Raw genomic sequence first — 21,534 nt, forward strand, 5'->3', positions numbered from 1 at the left:
GATTACAACTGCTCCAAGAAAGATACAGGTAACCCCCGTATAACGCAGTACTTCTACAACACAGTTTCATTCTAACACAATTGATAAATTACGGCAATCATCGCACAACACAGTACTTACATAACACGGTTTTGCTCTAACACAGAGAATTGTGGCAAATCTCACATAATACAGTATTTTTGAGTTTTTGTGCAGAGAAAACCCTGCTGTTATGTTTTAGATGTAATTTTTCAACATTTCCATTCTTTTTTATGAATCCATGCTGTTTACTCACTAGGCAATAGGCAAAAAAAAAAAAAAAAAAAAAAAAAAAATTGGGAAATCCCTGTACAGCAGGCCCCCGTTATAACGCGGTTCACTTTACGCTGATTCGCTATAACGCTGTTCTTATATTATAACCCGTATCTGACTATAACGCTGTCAAAACTCACTATAACGCTATTTTACTAGCATACAAATTGAATTTTTGGCAAATCCGTCTTCAGTCCAGTCTGTTTTGAGCCTTTTTTTTTTTGGCAAAAGGAGAAAATAGCCACCATGAAATTAACTACAGTAATTATTTTTATAATTTCTACTCTATGTACAAAATTGAAACTTTCAATATGCTCTATTTTCTTGGTGTGGATAGTTTCAAGGGAGAAATTCTTTTTTAGTACACAAGATGAAAAAATTTACCATCCAGTGTCATATGCTGTTATGAAGTCTGCATTTTCTGTTCTGACCTGTAATAGAAAGATACTAAAAATAGATTTACTCCCTATCTCTTCTTTTGTTTTACTGTGGGAACTATAACTTGCGAAATGTTTTTCACACAATCAATCCCATGAGTGTTTCTTGTACAGTACAGTATTCTCTTGTCTTCTGAACTCCTCTGACCTTGTGGTAACCCGAAGTACATAAAATTTGTTTGTTTTACTGTTTTGGAAATTCCATAAACATTCTCCATGACTCACACCATAATTTATTACAGTATTTTCGTGCAATAAACAACCATTTGATTTTACTGCACGGTAAAATCAAACTTTTCAGATAAATAAAACATTTGTCACCGTCTTCAGCTCACTTGCCAGAGGAATTCTAGATTTAATTTAATATCACAATCAGTGCAACGCAGTTACATTTGCAGAGAGTTATGGCGGATAAGAATGAAAAAGCAACAATGTCTGGATGTGGTGCAAAGAGTGGAAAGGTAAGAAAAACATTGAGTTTGAAAATTAAATTAGACGTTTTGAAGAGAATTGATCCGGTCAAAGACAAGTGGATGTGTGCAATAATTTAGGACTGGCAGGTTCAGCTGTAAGAACAATCATAAAGAATCAATTTTAGCAGCTAGAAAAACAGCTGTTCCCCTGCAGGCAACTAAATTGACCAGGGCTAGGCCGGCTATTATGATTGAAATGGGGAAACTTCTACATAATTTTATTGAAGACAACATTCAACGTAGAATTCCGTTAAGTTCAATTATTATTAAAGAAAAAGCGAAGAGCCTATATGAAGATTTAAAAGAAGCTCAGCCCGAAAAAAAATGTGGAACCATTTAATGCTAGTAAGGGCTGGTTTGATAGATTTAGAAAGCGCTATAACCTGCACAACGTAGCAATACAGGGAGAGCTGCAAGTGCAGATCAACAAGGAGCCGAAACTTTCAAAAAAGAATTTGTTAAAATTATTGAAGAGGGATGTTATACTGCTCAACAAGTTTTTAACATAGATGAAACAGGTCTTTTTTGGAAACGAATGCCTAAAAGAAGTTTCATATCGAAAGAAGAAAAAAACATGCCAGGCTTCAAAGCGGCGAAGGATCGGTTAACTTTGTTGTTGGGTGGTAATGCTGCGGGGGATTTTAAATTAAAACCCCTTTAGTTCACCATTCCAAAAATCCAAGGGCTCTTAAAGGTTTAGCTAAATCAAACCTACCTGTCATCTGGAAGGCTAATAAAAAAGCTTGGGTAACCAGACCACTTTTCATTGATTGGTATGCTGAGTTCTTCTGTCCTGCAGTGGAAAAATATTTTGCAAAAAATAACATTGGTTATAAAGCTATTCTAATCATGGACAATGCGCCAGGACACCCAAGCAAAGAGAGCTTAGAAGACTTGAACAATCACATAAAAGTTTTTTACATGCATCCAAACACTACGTCTCTGATCCAACCAATGGACCAAGGAGTAATTGCCACATTTAAAGCGTACTACATAAGGAACACCTTTTCCCAAGCTATTAAAGCCATCAACACTGAAAATGTACAGAGTTTAAAGGAGTTTTGGAAATCCTATAACATTAAAACCGCCATCTACAACATTTCAAGTGCCTGGGATGAAGTGACTCAGAAAACCATGAATGGAGTGTGGAGGAAAGTTTGGAAAAATTGCATAAAGCATTCCCAGGAACCTGATGATTCCGTTGAAAATGTTAAAACACAAATTGTTGAGCTCGGAAAAGAAGCAGGATTACACGAAATTAAGGAAGACATCGTACAAGAGATGATGGACAACGACCGGGATGGCCTCTCTAATGAAGAACTAATGGAAATTATAAAAGAACAAGAGCTTGCTATTGAGGGAGATGATGATCAAGATACTATAGATGAAGAACCGATGAAGTCGCTGACTGCAAAAGGATTTAGTGAAGCTTTTGAACACTTCGAAAAAATGTGTGATTATTTCCGGGAGAACGACCCTGACATGGAACAAAGTGCCAAGGTAATAAGAAATTTGAAGAAAGAAATGAATCCCTACATGTTGTTGTACAATGAGAGGAAGAGGGACAAAGCACAACCCAAAATCGACACATTTTTCGGTCGAAAGATACGAAAACTCGAGAGCACAGGGCCATCGAATTAATAAATTCATGATTTTCGTTAGTTAATTACCTCATAATTATATGTGTATATAATGTAGAATATTTTATATGTACAAAATTTTGAATATTAAATATTTTTAATCGACATTGGTGCATATTTTCACTACCATTTATTACTGATTAGAAAATATCCTATGGAATAGACCGCAACTCACAAATACATATGTTACCTTATGGGAATATGGCGCTCGCTTAGCGCGGATTCACTTAGCGCTCTGTTTTCCCGGAACGAACTATCAGCGTTAAGTGGGGGTCACCTGTATTTTACTTTGTCGGGAAATCCCCACATTAGGCTCTGTGCTATTGAACTTGCGCTTGTTTGAGACCATAAAAAATTTTGACTTCAAGGCTTGCATTTTTAGACTTAAGGTTTTTGTAAAGTTTTTTTGGTTTTTATTTGATTGTTTATAAATTTTTCTGGGTATGTATTACTAAACTTTATTCTTAAGAATCTTATTGGAATAATTTCTTTGTTGTGAATTAATTCCAGCCCTAAATTATGCCTAAGGAACTTGGGCATAATTTGGGTAACTGCCAATTTCTTTAAAGAATGGTTTCTAAATTGTTTTGTGCCAGCTGTGGAAAACTACAAAAGTCCATTTAAAGCAGAAAAATCTAGATTTCAAAGTTTTATTACTATTGGATAAAGTGCCAGCCCATCCAAAAGATTTAAGTCATCCAAAATGTTGAAATAATGTTCCTACCATCTAATACAACTTTAATTCAGCCATTAGATCAAGGCATTATATTTACCTTTAAAACTCATTACATGAGAAAATTGTTATAATGGATTTTGGAAAAAATTGATTCTGAATCTATTGAAGTGATGGAGGAATGGAAACATTTTTCAGTTGTGGACTGTATTGGAATCATAGCTTTATCGTTCAAAGAAGTAAAACTGCCAACAAGTGTGCACTGGAAAAATGTATGACCAGAGTCAGTTCATTCAGGAAATATGGCCAAACCGGCAGAAAACAGAATCGGTGCAATAGCAGAACTTACTAAGTCGGTAGGAGGGGAAAATTTTGTTGATTTTACTACTGAATACATTCAAGAATTAATGGTAGAAAAAGAGGTTGACAAAGCGGATTTGGTGGAAATGGCATCGGAGGTAAACCAAATCAATTCAGAGGATAATAGTGCAGATGAAAATTCTGAAGTTCCATATTTTACATTTTGCTATCGAGAATCTCTTTTTTTCCACCTAGTTGAATACACGCACTGCCATCCAGCATTGCTATGAGGAATTATTAAAATGCCAATGGCTTGGGATAACTGATTAAGAAGCATACAGGAAGAAATAAACTTAGCCGAACAATTAGAATCTTATTTTTTGAATGCAGATCCATTGACTGAAAGGAACAGAAAATTCAAAAGGGAGCTTCAAAAATGCTTAGCTCCATACCATGAAATTTACAAAGATCTATCAAGCCTTGAGGTTATCACAGACATTCTCTCAGATATGCCAGACAAGCTGTACTTGCTACCTGGGAGTCTAAAACGCTGATGGAACTGATATTCGGGTGACACTCAAGTCAAGTGGACCCAATTTCGGCGAAGGCCGGACAGTCTGTGACAGCCAAATCCTCTGCTTGCACCTTCATGATGGTGGGACTGTTAGTAATCCTGGGTATAACCTCCATGCCCAAGTACATGGTGAGTGACCACCCAGGTGTGAACCAACGTAAGCAGGGGTCGAGGTGTGGCGCCCACACCACATGGAGGAATGCCGCACCTCTATGTTACCAGGCAGTACTAGATGGTAGATGACTCTCATCAACCAGTGCAATACCACCACTTTGTTTATTGGAGGCTTGAAGTGGTGGAACCCATGTTTAGTCTCTAGAGCTAAGTTCCGGTCAACCCTTCCCTATCTCTTCCATCATGCAGTATGATTGATGAACTTTGAGGTTATGATGAACATCATGGCGAGATCCAATATTCCTTGCATTTCGAGGGTACAGCTCTAAAACGGTGTTGGCAGGCCGGCCGCTTAGTACACCGGACCGAACCTATTGGTAACTCTCTAGGAGGCTTCCGGATCAGCTAGTGTATAATATTGCTACCTCTACTCTGCCAGATAGTGACTAGAGAGAGTCCGAGCAGTGTGTATGCGGGGAGCATTGTCGAGGCCACGTTATGTCAAGGATCTGGGTATATTGTTACCACATGTACGCCATATCCAAAAATTTCATTACTTCATACAGCATGTCCCACCCACTTTTTCTTACTATTGAATACACCATGAATTGTCAAGCTAATTGAGCAAGCTTATCTGCGAAAAGATCTAAACCTTCCAAGCACTTCCTAATTCATTTCACAAATATACGTGGTCTCAATTCTAATCTCAACGATGTCCATTTCCACTTGCAGTCTGGCCAAACCCCATGTACTTTTTCTGACAGAATCTCAGTTATCGGTTGATTCAACTACTGCTCATCTCAGATGTCCAAATTATTTGCTGTATGATTCCTTTCGCCTCAAAGGTGGTACTTGTGCATATGTCCATTCTGATATTCCCTGTCAGAGACTTGGCAATTTCGAATCTCCTCTCTTTGATCTTCTCTGGCTTAAAATCTCTCTACCTCACTGTGTCAAATTCATCTGTTGTCTCTACCGTTCTCCCAATTCCACTAATCACTTGGAGTTCTTTGACTTCCTCTCTTTGCAACTTGACTTTCTCCAGTCCAACTTTCCTAACAGTGAGGTAATTTTCCTTGGTGATTTTAACGTTCACAACTCCAGCTGGCTTCCGTTTTCTAGTCACACCGACCCAGCTGGTCGAAATGATGAAGCTTTTGCAATAATTAATGACCTTGCACAGATTGTTCATTTACCTACAAGAATACCGGACAATCCTAATCATACAGCCAATACGCTTGATCTTTTTCTCACAAACAGCCCTTCTAAGTACACAGTCGAAGTGAGAGGTCCATTAGGCACTTCAGATCACAACTTGGTGATTGTCTCTTCTCCAATGGAACCTTTATCTCATGGCTATTCCCAACCTCATGTTGTTTGGCATTACAAGAATGCAAAATGGGATGACCTGCGAGACTTCTTTTCTTCTTTTCCTTGGTCGGATTACTGTTTCAAAACTTCTGATGTCAACGTTTGCTCAGATCGTGTCAGTGAAATTATTCTTGCAGGAATGGAATCCTTTATCACACACACACCACTTTAAAATCTCGTCCTTTATCTAAACCTTGGTTTTCCAATAAATGTGCTAAGGCTGTACAAGAGAAGAATGTTGCATAACGTAACTGGCTTGTTTCCAATTCTTCAGTTTCATTTTCTGCCTAGACCAAAGCTCGCAACAATTGTAAAGCAGTTATTAATCAGTCCAAACTAGAGTTCGAACAGGCTAAGTGTAGAAAACTTGCTTCTTGCCCTAATGGTAGCCAAGCATTCTGGTCTCTTGCCAAAGCTATTGGCTGCAACTTTTGCCCAACTCTGCTTCCACCTCTGTGAAAACCAGATGGTCTGTTGTCACCTCAGCCAAGGATAAAGCTGACCTGCTAGCATCCCATTTTTCTTCCAACTCATGTATTAATGATCTTGGTAAAACACCTCCCACCATTCCCAACACGCTCCATTCAATGCCTCCTGTGGTCTTCCGTCAAAAGGATTTTGACGAATTTTGATGCTAAGAAAGCTCCAGGTCCCGATGGTATTTCTCCACTTGTTCTCAAAACCTGTGCTCCTGGACTTACTCCTATTCTTTGCCGCCTTTTTTCACTTTCTTATTCCAAAGGTGTTTTTCCTTCTGCTTGGAAATTTGCTCATATCCAGCCAGTTCCTAAAAAGGGTGACAAATCCCTCCCATTCAATTATCGTCCTACTACAATTACTTCTACTCTTTCTAAAGTAATGGAGAAATCAATTAACCGCCAACTCAAACTGTCTAGAAACCTTCCATCTGATCAATGATCACCAGTATGGATTCCATCAGTGTCGATCCACTGGTGATATTCTGGCTTTTGTTACCCATTTATGGACTAATTCAATGGAAAGGTTCAGTGAAACACAAGTAGTTGCTCTTGACATCTCAAAGCCTTTCGATCATGTTTGGCATAAAGGTCTTCTAAACAAGCTTCCATCTTATGGTTTGCCAACTGTTTTTAGTAATTGGTTATCCAGTTTTCTCTCTCTCTGATCTCTCACTGAGGGTGATGATAGATGGCTCTCTGTCTTCTAACTTCTCCACTAATGCCGGTGTCCCCCAAGGTTCAGTTCTTTCCCCCACTCTTTTCCTCTTGTACATTAATGACCTTCTTCCACTGACTGGAAATCCTATCCATAGTTTTGCCAATGATAGCACATTGCATTCCACTTTCCATTTTGAGAAACCTTGTCCTGCTCAATCAGCTTCAACTTCTCGAAAATCTGCTACCAATTCCTTAAATGCCGATCTGCGGGTAATTCTCCAGTGGGACAAAGACAACTTAGTTGATTTCAACCCTTCTAAAATTCAGTCTTGTCTTATATCTCGCAAAAAGGATTCTTCTGCTCCTATGCTTATCTTTAGTGACACTCCAATTTCTAGGCAAAATGATATATCTCTTTTGGGGAGTACCCTGACTTCTAATCTCTCTTGGCACAAGCACATTAAAAATATTGCTTCCTCTGCATCTAAAAAACTTGGTTTTCTCTTTTGCTCTTGGCGTTACTTTTCTTCCAAACAGCTGCTCACTCTATAAATCTCAAATCTGCCCAGCCATGGAATATCGTTCCCACATCTGGGGTGGTGCCCCCAAAACCTCTTTCAAGCTTCTTGATTCCATTCAGAAGAGGGCAGTTAGGTTAATTAATGATTCATCTCTAACAGAGTCTCTCCACTCGCTGTCTCATAGACGTACTGTTTCTGCTACATGCCTCTTCTACAGATACTTCCATGGGCACTGTTCTTCTGAATTGGCTTCTATAATTCCTGCTCTCTCTTTCAAAACAGTCCGAACACGTGCTGCCACCAGCCAACATCCATTTACTGTCCAACTTCAAACTCACAGAACCAACTTTTCATCTTGCTCATTTATTCATTCAACTGCCGTTTTCTGGAACAATCTTCCTTCATACATATTTCCTGAAAATTACAGTCTACAGAAGTTCAAGTCCAATGTCAACAAATATTTCCTTTTGTCTTCTCAACTCCCAACCCAAGCACGGTACTAAGTACTATAGGTTCTAATACCTCTCGTGTTTGGGGTTTCCATAAAAAAAAACGAACAAACCCAGATTACTGATTTTTTAAAGAGAGCAGAAGATACATGAAATACAGATGCTACAGAATAAATTTCAAAAGGTGAAGATATTCTGCAACAGAGAAAACATTCTCGTTTCGTTGTGCTTAGCAGCAATGAAGAGGAAGAAAATTAAATGAACGTACATTATCAGACATATATGTACCACAGTTTGTAAGTTCAGTTATTACTATTTTTAATAAAAATTAAGTTTTCGATAGTTATAAAAAAAATTTATGTATTTTTGTTAGCTTTTGGAATGTACCCCCCCCCCTTTTGTACTGATTCTTAGTCCCGTATAACATGGTTTTGCACTACACAAGATTTTATAGGAACCTAAGTACCAAGTTATATGACAGTTACCTGTACTGTAGCAGACTTCGCATCTCTTCAGAAATGTATTTTATTTTTGCCATATGTTGAGTAAAAGTTTTATTTATAACAATGGCAATGTTGATCAGACTTTGCTATCGAGAATTTTTCTTTTTTTCCACCTGGTTGAACACACACACACTGCCATTCAGCATTGGTATGAGGAATTATTAAAATGCCAATGGCTTGGGATAACTGATTATAACTCATGCTTCCTTGTGCCCTTGTCAATTCTTCAATTAAAGACCCTGTACATCAATTCCTTTCAATATAAGAATCCATGTTTAGTTGGTTCTCACATTGAAATTCACAAATTGGTTCTCAAAAAAAAAAATAAAATACAATTACATTCAAGTTAAAGTTAAATAATATTTAATTTAATGCTTCTGAAAACTCAGCAACTTTCCAAGGCTGCAGCAAGGAAAACATGCTTTGGTCCTAGAAATTAATGATAGAAAGCCAACTAGCTGCCAAACTTAAGTCTACAATTTACCAAATTTATTCATAAAGTCATACAGCTTCTGCTATGATGGTATTAAATATTTGAAGTTGTAAAATTTTGCTGGATAATATCAGCATACAAATCACCTTGATGGTACAATGTGTACACTTGTACTAACTTTTTTATTTTAATTTTTTGTACCATATTTAAAGTTACTATGTCAACTTGTTTTGCTAATCACAATGACTGAAAATTTTGTAATTCTAACTGATAAGGAAGGAGGCCTTCACTAATTACTGAGAGGGATGGCCACTAATTTTGTTCGTATTTCTAGATTAACTGCAATGCATTAGGACTTGAAAATGTGTAATTTATTTTCTATGAAAATAAATCTTTAATTATATTAGTTTTCAATAGCAAATTATTCTTAAGTGTTTATCGTGGCCTTATTCTTTAATGAAATTAAGAAAAACTCAGAATTCTTTAAAAATTTTGATTTTAAAGCAGTTTTACTATTTTTTTGTGGAATAAAAATATTAATTAAGACAGTGATTTTACAAAAAGGGAAACTCTGTAGTACAAACAGAGATGTGGAGATGTGAAAGGGTAAAATAGAGTCAAAAAGATAAATTCTCTGACATAAATCCTAAAAGTTGACCACTACACCATGAGACAGATGTATGCATACGTAGCGGACTAATTACTACAGAACTATCAGTGATATTTCACAATACTTTGTTCGTAGTAGTGAACTACAACAGTAGTGAGTGGCATAAATTTAATTGTATCTCCTATTGTGACTACCTTCAAAATGAGTTACCATGATATGCACTACCCTGAATAAGTAAAGTTTCACCAATGGATACCACCACCCAGATGGCACCGTTTCAAGGCTTATTGGCCTGTCAGTGGTGGGTGGGTAGGTACCCTGGTGTTGCAATCATGCCAACCCAGTTACAAAGTATAGTTTCACAATATGAGAGATGCCGAACGATATACACAGTAATAATACTAAGAAAATAAATGCAAAAGGCATAATACACTACGAATTAGAAATTCACTACAGAACTATCAGTGATATTTCACAATACTTTGTTCATAGTGTTGTAGTTCACACTACGAACAAAGTATTGTGAAATATCACTGACAGTTGTGTAGTGAATTTCTAATTCGTAGTGTATTATGCCTTGTGCATTTATTTTCTTAGTACTGTTACTGTATTTATTTTCTTAGTACTGTTAATGTTACACCATTTGGCACATCTCTTATACTGTGAATAATTCGAAAGGCTGATTTTTCTTTTTTTTTTTTTATTAATGGTAATATTTGAGACAAATATTTATTATGCTATGAGAGTATGTCTGTTTTTTTTTATGTCGGATACCTGGTGAAACATTGGATTAGGACTAATGGGTTTTCTTGGAAACCATGAGTGAAACTGATTTATTATTTTTCTCAAGTTTTTTTTGCAGTAAAATGTCAATGAAAAGAAACAGCACTGAGATGGGCAGAAAACCAGGAAAAGAGATATAATCAAATTGATATTATTAAGCAAAAAAAAAAAAAAAAAAGGTCACAACAAACGAAACAAAAACTGATCAAACATTATTTTAAAAAATTACTTTAAATTTTTTTCCACATAAAATTTGCATTAAATAACCTATCCGAATATACATACATATGTAAATGTGCGAATTTTTATGTATAAGTTATTATTTTTTAAATTAAATAAATTCATTTTTTCATGCTATTTAAAGTCTTTTTCTTTTACTTTAATACATTATAACAAAATTTATTTAATTTTAACTTACGTTCGATTATCCAGAAGAGGTCTGACATTAATTATTCCGAATAACTGATGCTCTACTGTACTTCATAACTGGGTTGGCTTGATTGCAACACCAGGGTACATATCCACCCACAGATGATAGACTAACAAGCCTTGAAACGGTCCTGTCTGGGTGGTGGTACCCACCGAAAATAAGTAACAATAGTCTTCTCCACTAGTGAAGCATTACTTATTCGAGGTAGTGCAATATCATGGTAACTCGTGAAGGTAGTCACAACATGAGATAAAATTAAATTGATGTCACTCATACCAGTGTTGTAGTTCACTACAATGAACAAAGTATTGTGAAATATCACTGATAATTCTGTAGTGTATTATGCCTTGTGCATTTATTTTCTTAGTATAGCAGACTAATAGATTAACCAGAGTCATGGGCAGAAGTAAAAGTGATTCTTATGCTGCTTCTATTGGAACCTGTAGCAGCCTAGAAATAGCTTAATAAATACAGAGGCTGTATTTATTAAGGTAACTAGAGTAAGAGGAGGTCAACATACATTAATACTAGGGGCATTGTAAATAAATTTGATGAATTTGAAGATTAAGTCACCAAAAGAAGATAATACAGGGATATTGGAGACACAAGATGTTAGACAGCAATACTGAATTTTAATATGTGAAGTACAATGTATACAGGAAGGGCAGACAGGGCAGGAGGGGGGAGGTACTGCTCTTAGTTAAGAAGCATATTAAATCTTAGGCAGTGGATTTACTGTGATGAGATACTTCATTGTAATTGCAACCGACTTTGCCAGGGCGTTCGACTCACTCTGGTGGCTGAGCGTCCTTGGCAGGCTCAGGCAAGCACAGATTCCTCAAAATCTTAACTCCTGCATTAAAAGCTATCTATGTGAGAGATATGTCAGTGTAGAGACTTCCTACTCCAGGGTGATCAGAAAGATCCACAGGGGATGCCCACAGGGCTCAGTCCTAGGACCAATTTTCTGGAACATGGCCCTGGATGAGTTTATAAATCAAAATCTTTGGCATGTTAAGTCCCAAGCTTCAAATTTCTGCTAACCAAGCACTCTGGCTCCTCCAGAAGTGGGTTATCCAGCACAACCTGACAATCTCGGCTGAGAAAACCTCCAGCATCCTCCTGAAAGGGAACCTAAGCTCAACCAGACCACCATAGATTAAGATCAATGCCACAACCATCAAGCACTGCACCCAGCTTAAGCACCTTGGTGTAATCCTGGACTCAAAACTTTCCTTCCTCCCACACCTACAGTACACCCAAAAGAAGATAAGAAATTACATAGCATTGGTGGAAAGGGTCAGCCACAGGGACTGGGGTCTAAACTGACGTACCCTAGCCCTGTTTTACAAAGCAGTCTTTATTCCAGCCATCTCATATGTTGCAAGGGTCTGGTATCACCAGGCAACTATTGTCACAAATCAGAAGAAATTAGCCATCATTTAAAGAGCAATACTACTTATTATCATTGGAGCCTGCTGCACAGTGAGCACTCCTGCTGTCGAAGTCCTCCCTCTAGACCTTGAAATAATTAGATGTGGCATGTTGTAGTATCTGTCCAAAGGAATCTCCACTACCACCACTGGATTCACCACCAACCCCACAATCAATTGCAAGACTGAGAAAAGGCACCTTCTCGCACACCTGCAGCAGGCCTGGTAGGACAGATGGGCGACATCCACTAAGGGAGCAATTACAAAGAAATTCATCCCTGAAGTAACATTCACGTTCCCAAAAGCCCCAAGCTGGTTTTCTCCTGGCCTGTACATAAAGTACCTCCTCACAGGCCATGGGCCGATACAAGAAAAATTAATGTCTCTGGGCATCACAGATAATCCACGCTGCCACTGTGGCACTGATGAATCTTGGCACCATATAATGTATGACTGTCCTGACTATGAAGACTTGAGATCTATTCTGATCACGAAGATTATTAATTTGCCAAAGGACCAAGGACATATACTAATTCATACCCATGACAATTATAAATACTTCACCACTTTTGCACAGGATGTCTTCAACAGACAAAGAACGTTAAGGAGCCTAAACCACCAAGACCAATAACTTGAGACAGTTTCTGGGAACCCCTCTCCAGTAGCATCAACCACCAACCTCATTGAAGCTCAACTGAACTGAAATTCACTTCCTTCATCCAAGTTCCATCGGGCTGATATCTGCAACTGAATTTGCAGGCAAGATCTGCCACAAGCCACATTGGCAATCAAACCGAGCACTCTAGCTTGGTTTTCTTTTACTCTCCTCCACGGCCGGAGAGAGGAGATTGGTTCCTGCCTCTTCCCCCCCACCACCCCCTTTTTCTGCCTGGTGAGGCATGGGCCTGCCTCACTGAATTTCTGAGGTTGCCTTCTCTACTGTCCCCATACTTCTGTCTTTTACCACCAACCTTCAGTCTCCTCCCCCCTACTCTGTCTAACTCGCAGTGTACACCCCACACAACTTGTCAATTAATAACGTCCAAATTTAAACCATGCTTACATAAACCTCTCTCTCTCTCTCTCTCTTGGCCTTTTATATTCTAGTGCTAACCCCCTTTTTTATTTATTATTTTTTTTTCACATAGGCCCTTGCCACTGAAATCTTTGGAAACTAGGTGGCAGGGCCTGCCAGAGTACAAAAAATCTACTGGGTACCTGACCTGCCTCCCTGGGGCCAAGAGCGGTACCAGTGGGTCCGAACAGGGGCCCAATGGCTAAATGGTCAGAAGAACAACGGTACACAACACTACACATCCGTCTACTCCCCACACACTTTTTAAATCTCTGGCCTTCACAGAGTACACAATGCGGAGATGGGGGAAACCCCTGGTGCTATCAGACAACTAACACACTTTGCACTTTGTGATGAGAATATCAAATGACTATACAGAGAAATAGAGTGAGCCAGTAAATCAAAATGTCTTATATAATGGCAGATTTTAACCTTTCCAGATGTTGAATGGAATTGTGGGTTGGTCACTCACACACTACTACGAAGACTTTCTTCAATGACCATTTTCTACAGGAGCACGTTAGTGAGGCAACAAGAGGAAGCAGTACTCTTGATCTGGTTATCAGCAATGATTCTGCATGCATTAAAAATCTGTAGGTAAAAGACCTCAACAGGGTGGCAGTGATCACATAGTACTGACATAGAATTTAATTAAAACACTGTCAAGAGTAGAGGAAAAGGTTTTTGTTTTTGTTAGGTTCACTAGAGCGGTCTCAGACAGTTTTTAAATTCAATGCAGTGGGACCAACTGATGACGCTACCAACAGCAAATTCTAAATGCATTCAGGGAAATAATCATAGAAGCTACTAGGCTTTTCATACCAACTATTACTCCTACTACTACATCTTTCAATGCTTAGACCTAAACAGATGTCAGCTGAACTGACAAGTCTTGTGTCAGAGGAGAAAAATGCATGGGATGCATATAAATAATCAGGTGATACAGAAGCCTATGGTAGATATAAACTAGTCTGTAATCAAGTCACAAAAGAGGTTAGGGAAGCTAACACAGAGGTGGCAAAGAAGGTAAACATAAAAAAGGCAACTGGGGTAGTTTGTTTGTTTGTTATTTGGTTTTTTTTAGAGCATTAGCAACTAAGGCCATATTGCTCCGGGGATATGCGGTGGTCATGGGCTCGAACCCTGGTTTAATCAAGAAGCGTGTACTATGCACTGCTGCTCCTTCCCACCTGGCTACAGAGGTGCCTAACTGGGGTAGTTCAATCTATTCAATTATATTAAGGGAGGTGGCAAAGAAGGTAAACAGACCTATGCAAGCATTTTTGGATTCAGTGTCGGTCCCTATGGACCAAAGATATGCAAATGTATCCCCAATTCACAAAGTGTGGGGGGGGGAGATCAAATGGTGAATTGTGTAATGACAAACATGTTAGCTTGACTTCTGTTCCAAGGAAAATAATGAAGTTGCTAGTTAAAAAGGCAGTGCAGGACCAAATAAAGGAATGCAGTTATATTGCAGCCTCAGCATGGATTTGTTAAGTGGCAATCCTTTTTGACCAATCTGATTGGACACTAATGCAATAACAAAGGAACTAGATACAAAAAATAATTTTATCATCATATATTTGGATTTCAAGGAATCTTTTGATACTGTTGCACATAAAAGACTAGTGTCGCATTGATTAATATCAATTAATTAATATTAGATTAATAGTATTAATGGGATAAAGGGATGGTTGAGTGGGAGAAGACAGAGTGGTGATCAATGAGCACTGCTCTTCGTGAACTAATGCTATTAGTGGAGTTCCCTCAGTGTTCACTGCTGGGCTCCACTCACGTTTTCAATATTTATTAATGTTATTGATGAAGTAAAAAAAAAAAGGTAAAGTGCAGCCATTATCAACCCACCGCAGGATGGAAGCCTCCTCAACAATTCATGCTGAGGGAAATGGACCATAATCTGCCACGCTGGTCCAGTGCGGGTTGGCAGATCGACCGTATTCAGCAGTCAGGGGCTTGAACCCGGGTCTACTCAAAGAGCGTGCGCTACTGCACTCCCGCTCCTGACCAATCGGCTACGGAGGCACCTCAGGCTTAATTCCTAAGTTTGCAGATGATGCAACAGTTGGAAGCATTGATGACAGTAATCAAGGTAAGCTACTACAACAAAATTTAGAAAAATTAGGCCAATGGGCTGAGAAATGGCATTTGAAGTTTAAGATTGACAAATGTTAGAGCTAGTCAAAGAAAATCCAAGAGCTAGTCAAAAAATTTTCAGCTCCAAGAAATAATAAGTTTTTGAAGAATTTTGGTGTTTTATTGATCAAATTGTCATATTAAATTGCACTCTATAAATAGCTTTATAGTCCTAGTAACACTCATTATTTTATTTTTAATTTAGCTAGAGATGTTGTAGTTTAATACTTAAAACACGTAGAACCTTTGTGTTGTTCGAATCTGCGGCCATTGTTATAATTATAGAGTGAGTGGAGGGAGAATTCAAATTTTGTTAATTGTGGTAAATAGCTCTAAAGTTCAAATCACAAGCTGGCATTAGTTGGATTATTTTGTTATATATTATAACTAACTTAAAACTTCTGAGTGTAATAGTATAATACATAGAATGCAAACTTGATAGCGTGGTAGTGTTATTGCTGCATAACTGGTGTATCAATAAGAACATTCGAATTTTAATTATATATAATTAATAAGATAAACTTCATAGCATAACTGGTGCATAGGGTTATTACTACATTAGATATATTTGTTTAGTGAAGTATTTTAAGTATATTGAAATTGAACGAAAATCATGACTCGGTCCAGAGCAGGCAGCAAAGCAAATTGCTCCGAGAGTGCCATGACTCTGGGTAGAACTGGTGGGAGGGGGGAAAATTGTCCTCTGCATCAGGGCCTAATGAGATGTATGGCTCGTTTCATGTTTGCAGAGCTATCAGGAATGGGCCATGATATTGCCAAGGGAAACAGATGTCTTTGTGTGTGGTTGATGTAAGGAGTGTGAAGATATTAGACACCAACTCCAACTCAGCATTTTTATGGGCCTTTATGACAGCTTGAAGAACAGGGTGGATGCCCTCAAAGAAATTAAATTGGGGGCCCATCAAGCTGTCAGCTGCCCACATCAATGCCAGAGTAATCATCAGCCAACACAGCAGCAACCCCAAGGCAGAATGTACAGGTCCCACAGGAGCCAGTTGTTGTCAGTGGTTCTATTGCCAGAGAAACAGGAAATATATTGTGCAAAAAAGGATAGCTTGAATAGGACAAGGGTATGTCTGCCAGGGGCAAATGTTAGATGATGTTGTAGAGCAGATATCTTTTAAGAGCACAAAAGGTGATATTGTTTTACACATTGGCACTGATGATATTAAAAGTAGGAAATCTGCAGCCTTACTTAACAAGTACAATGCAATGTTAAAAAAAAGCTGCAGTCAGAGTGGTGAAAGTGTCTGCAATTCTTCCCAGACACAATAGGAGAGAGTATATGATGAGAGCCTTGTCAATGAATTGGGTCCTGGCGGGATTGTGCAAGGCTCATGGGATAGAATTTTTCTCAGCATGGTCTGTGCTTGTTAATGGAAGAGACTGCTTCTACAGGTATAGGATACATTTAAATTGAAAGAGTGCAAGAATATTTGCTGATGCTATCAAGGCAGTGTTTGGTGGGTTTAAATTGGTTAATTTGGTGGGATACACAGACTTATAGATTAACAATAGCTGCAGGCAGAGGCTAAATTGAATCTTGCAGTGCTTATAATGGAATGAGTAGCAACCTTGAAAGCAAGGTACTGGGAAGTGCAAGAACTGACAAGAGTCATCATAAACCAAATAAACACAAGGGCTGTGTTAGGGAACTAAGAGTAAAAACAGGTGCATGTATACCTGCATGTACACCAATGCTAGGAGTGTAGCAAATAAGTTTGATGAATTGGAAGTGCTGGTCAAGACATCAAATGCAGACACTGTTGGGATATCAGAGACATGGTGTCACTCAGATATAAGAGCTGCAGAATTTGAATATGAAAAGTATAATGTATACAGAAATGACAGACAGGATAGGAGGGCGGGAGGGATTATGCCCTTAAGAAAGTACGTAAAATCTAAGGCAGTGCACCCAATTGACATGGGTGGCCAGCGCAATGATCAGTCAGTTTGTGTGACATAAGCATAGGGAAAGCAAATATGGGAGTAGGAGTGTGTTATAGGCCTAATGACTCTGATGAGTACAACGAACAGCTATATATAGAGAGAGTGGGGCAGTAAATCAGAATGTCTTATAATGGGGAATTTTTACTTTCCCAATTACAACTGGAACTTATGGGTTAGTCACTCGTAGATTAGTAAGACTTCTGCGGATTTATTGGATGACTGTTTTTGACAGCAACACGTTAGAGAGGCAACAAGAGGGAGTAATACTAATACTCTCAATCTGATTATAACAACTAGGTGGCAGTGATCACAGTGCATTGATTTGGGATTTACTTAAAGATGCAACTACCATGAAGGGTAAAAGGGAGGATTTTTTTGCTTTTGTAAAGGTGACTACAGTGGCCTCAGACAGTTTTTAAATTCCATACAGTGGCACCAACTGATGATATTGCCATCAGCAAATTCTAAAGGGGAAGCATTCAAGAACTAATCATAGAAGCTACTAGGCTTTTCATACCAACTAATACACGAAAAGGAGTATTACCTTAACAACTAAGGTAAGGTGATACTCATCTAGGTATAGGCCTAAATGGATGTCTGATGAAACTCGTGGCAGAGAAGAAAATTGTAAGAGACGAATATAAATTATTGGGCAACACTGAAGCCTATGGTAGATGCAGATTATGAGAAATCTTTGGCAAAGGATGCAAAGACTTCCTTACTTATGTAAACTCTAGAAAGATGGGGATGAATCAAATTGGTCCACATCATATTGATGATTCAAGTTTTGATGATCCTGCTCATGTTGCTGACAAACGGAATGAGTCTTTTGCATCTACATTCACACACGAGGAATTCTTTAGGGAAGGGGATGCCAGACGTTTATCAAGCTACAGGGAACTAAATTATTTTGTAGTAACTGAGAAGAAAGTGGAAGAGAAATTGTTGAAATTAAACATAAGAAAGGTATCTGGAGTGGATGGGATATATCCAGTTATATTAAAGGAGGCAACAAAGGAAGTAAGCAAACTCTTAGCCATAATTATGGTAGCATCCTTGGATTCAGGGGAGGTCCTTGTGGACTGGATATGGAAAATGTATCTCCATTTCACAAAGAGAGAGAGAGAGAGAGATCAAAAGTTTAACTTCTGTTCCAGGGAAAATAATGGAATCACTGGTAAAAGAAGCAATGCAGGATCATCTAGACAAGGCCGTAATTATATTTCAAAGACAGAATGTGTTTGTTAAGGGGAAATCTTGTTTGACCAATTTGATTGGTTACTACAATGTCACAAAGGAACTGGATGCAAAAAATCATTTTGATGTCACATATTGGGATTTCAGGAAAGCTTTTGATATTGTTACACATAAAAGACTGTTGTACAAATTGAAGCAGTGTGGCATTAAGGGCAAGTTGCTGCTACGGACAGATAAAGGGAAGGTTGAGTGGGAGAAGACAGAGTGGTAATTAATGGACATTGCTCTTCATGGACTAATGTTATTAGTGAAATCCTCCAGGGTTCGGTGTTGAGCCAATTGTTGTTTTCTATATTTATCAATGATATTGATGAAGGCATATCAGGCTTAATGCCCAAGTTTTCAAATGATACAAAGGTTGGTAGGGTGGTTAATAACAGTATGCTACTGCAACATGGTCTAGAAAAGTTAGGCAGATGGGCTGAGAAATGGCAATTGAAGTTTAACCTTGATAAATGCAAAGCTCTGCATATGGGTGGCAGTAACCCCAGAGTAACATAGCAACTGTGTGGTACTACATACAGGGTAGTGGAAAATGAAAAAGATCTGGGAAGAATTGTGCAGTCATATTATGAAGTTCTCTGAGGAATACAGACAGGCTGCTAGGGGAGCTCATTAGATTTTGTCAGTGATATGCAAGAATTTTGCTAGCAGGGATAAGGAGGTGATTATCCCATTGTATAAGGCAATGGTCAGGCTACATTTTGAGTACTGCATACAGGTCTGGAGGCTTCATTTTAGGAAGGATGTGGAGCTGCTGGAACAAGCAGAGAGGAGGACAATGAGATTGGTGAGGGGAACAAAGGGGTGCTCTTAACGAGAAAGACTTCAGTTCTATTAATTGCAGCACATGGAGACTACGCACATGCGAGGTGATCTGATTGAAGTGTTTAAGGCTTTGAACAGATTGAGCAAACTCAATGCTGATGGGATCCTTCCTCTTGCTCGGAAGAATGTTTATTCTTTTAATGCTAATGCCACTGCTAATGTCAATACTAAAATGCAAGGTACTGCATATGGGTAGCAGTAATCCCAGATTAACATACCAACAGTGTGGTGCTACACTCGGCATAGTGCAAAATGAAAAAGACCTTGTTGTGGAAGTGGGTAGTTTGAATAAATTCAAGAAAAGCTAGAAAAATACTTGGAAGATATGGATGGGTGAAGTGGCTTTTTTTTCCTTTTTTTTTTGCTGATGCTCTATAAGCTTGGTTTCTTCCAACATTTGTCACAGTAATAGTAATTTGCACAAGCAGACACACAAATTCAAAATATATTACCTTCGATTTTGGATCTTGGATTGCAACACCATCAACAGATATTGTTAATTCAACTTTTGGAATTTTTGTTCCCTCAGATCTCCTGAGTTGTTGACTAAACTAAAAAAAAACAAAAAAAAACAAAAAAAAAATGCAGAATTAAAACAGAATTTAGATTCACACACAAATTAAAACAGTTTCTGTACCCTGTATTTAATCTAAAATAAGTTATAAAATTATCTTAAGAGCACAGATGTTCTCTCTCACACATGCCCTCACCCAGAATATTAAACAAATTATTACAGTCGCACTTAAAATTAAAAACAAGCAGATTTTCAGATATTTCTCATTTTGGCAGAGGAGTAATTTCTGTGCATTAAAATTTATATGTGGTTACTGTAGATGATGGTAACAATGTTGACAATTTATCATAGTGAAATACATAAACAAATTCATCAGGTAATATAAAATACAGTGGTCACTGAAAGTTTTTTTACGACATCAGTTTATTTGGCAGTTGAACTTTGTAACACAGCTGAACATAGGGGTGGCAGGAGGTATCAAATATTGAACAATATGTCATTGGTGTTTTCTCATTCAGTGTGAGACAAAATCTGATGCTTTTATTTTGGTTTTTGTTGTTTTTTTATGTAAGCTTTATTCATTGTTCATTGCCCATGTTAACACTAGAAGGAAAGGGATGAGTAAGCAACATTGGTTCACTAGATATAAATGCAATAACTATTGATAAACCTGTTCAGGTTGCTGACAAAATGAATATATATTTGTGCAATTACATTCACACACAAATAAGGTTTTTGGGGATGGTGTTACCAAAAGTATACTTAATTTTAAGTGGTAGTGCAATGATTTTATAATAACTGAGAGGAAAGTGTAAGAGAAACTGTTGAATCTAAAAACAAATAAGGCATCTGGGCCAATAGAATCTATTCAATTATATTAAAGCAGCAAAAGATTAAGGCAAACCATTAGCCATAATTATGAGAATATCCTTGAATTCAGGAGAGACCCACTACAGACTGTAGAGTATAAATGTGTCTCCTATTTGTGCTCTTCAAAAGGGATGAACAGAAGGCAAAGTGGGTAATTACATATCCCTAAGCCTGACTTCTGTTCTAAAGAAAATAATGGAGTTCGAGGCTAAAGATTTAATTAAGAATCATCTTGACATAAATGTAGTTATATGGCAATCACAGCATGGATTTGAAGTTTCAGCTACTCTGAGGTAGAGTACAAAAGAACAGGATGAAAAAATAACTTAAATAGCATATATTTGGATTTCAGTAAAGATTTTGATACTGTTTCACACAATCAACTGCTGTACAATTTGGAGTAGGGTAATATTAGAGCAAATTACTGGTATGGATAAGGGGATGGTTGAATGGCAGAACACAGAGTGGTTACTAATGACTACTGCACTTCATGAACTAATGTTAGTAGTGGAATTCCTCAGAGTTTTGGTTGAGCACCTTACTGTTTACAATATTTATTAATGCTATTGATGAAGGCATATCAAGTTTAATGCCAAAGTTTGTTGATAGAAAGATTGTCAGGATGGTTAATGACAGTAATCAGATTATACTAACATTAATAGAGCAGACAGGACAAAAAGTGGCAATTAAG

At 37.9% G+C, this 21,534-nt stretch overlaps 1 protein-coding gene across 4 annotated transcripts in view; it reads right to left on the reverse strand.

The window, feature by feature from the left end:
- Positions 1-21,534, reverse strand: part of LOC150080468 (PTB domain-containing engulfment adapter protein 1-like) — a 247,292-nt gene that overhangs the window by 58,370 nt on the left and 167,388 nt on the right. For all 4 annotated transcript variants that reach the window (XM_090382028.1, XM_090382025.1, XM_090382027.1 and 1 more), the window contains one exon: positions 19,912-20,010. In XM_090382028.1, the coding sequence (XP_090238154.1) occupies positions 19,912-20,010 (99 nt within the window). The remainder of the gene's footprint in view (positions 1-19,911; positions 20,011-21,534) is intronic.

This window comes from Mastigoproctus giganteus, chromosome 9 (genome assembly GCF_048544385.1).
Source record: "Mastigoproctus giganteus isolate SK-2022 chromosome 9, ASM4854438v1, whole genome shotgun sequence".
NCBI classification, from domain to species: Eukaryota; Metazoa; Arthropoda; class Arachnida; order Uropygi; family Thelyphonidae; genus Mastigoproctus; species Mastigoproctus giganteus.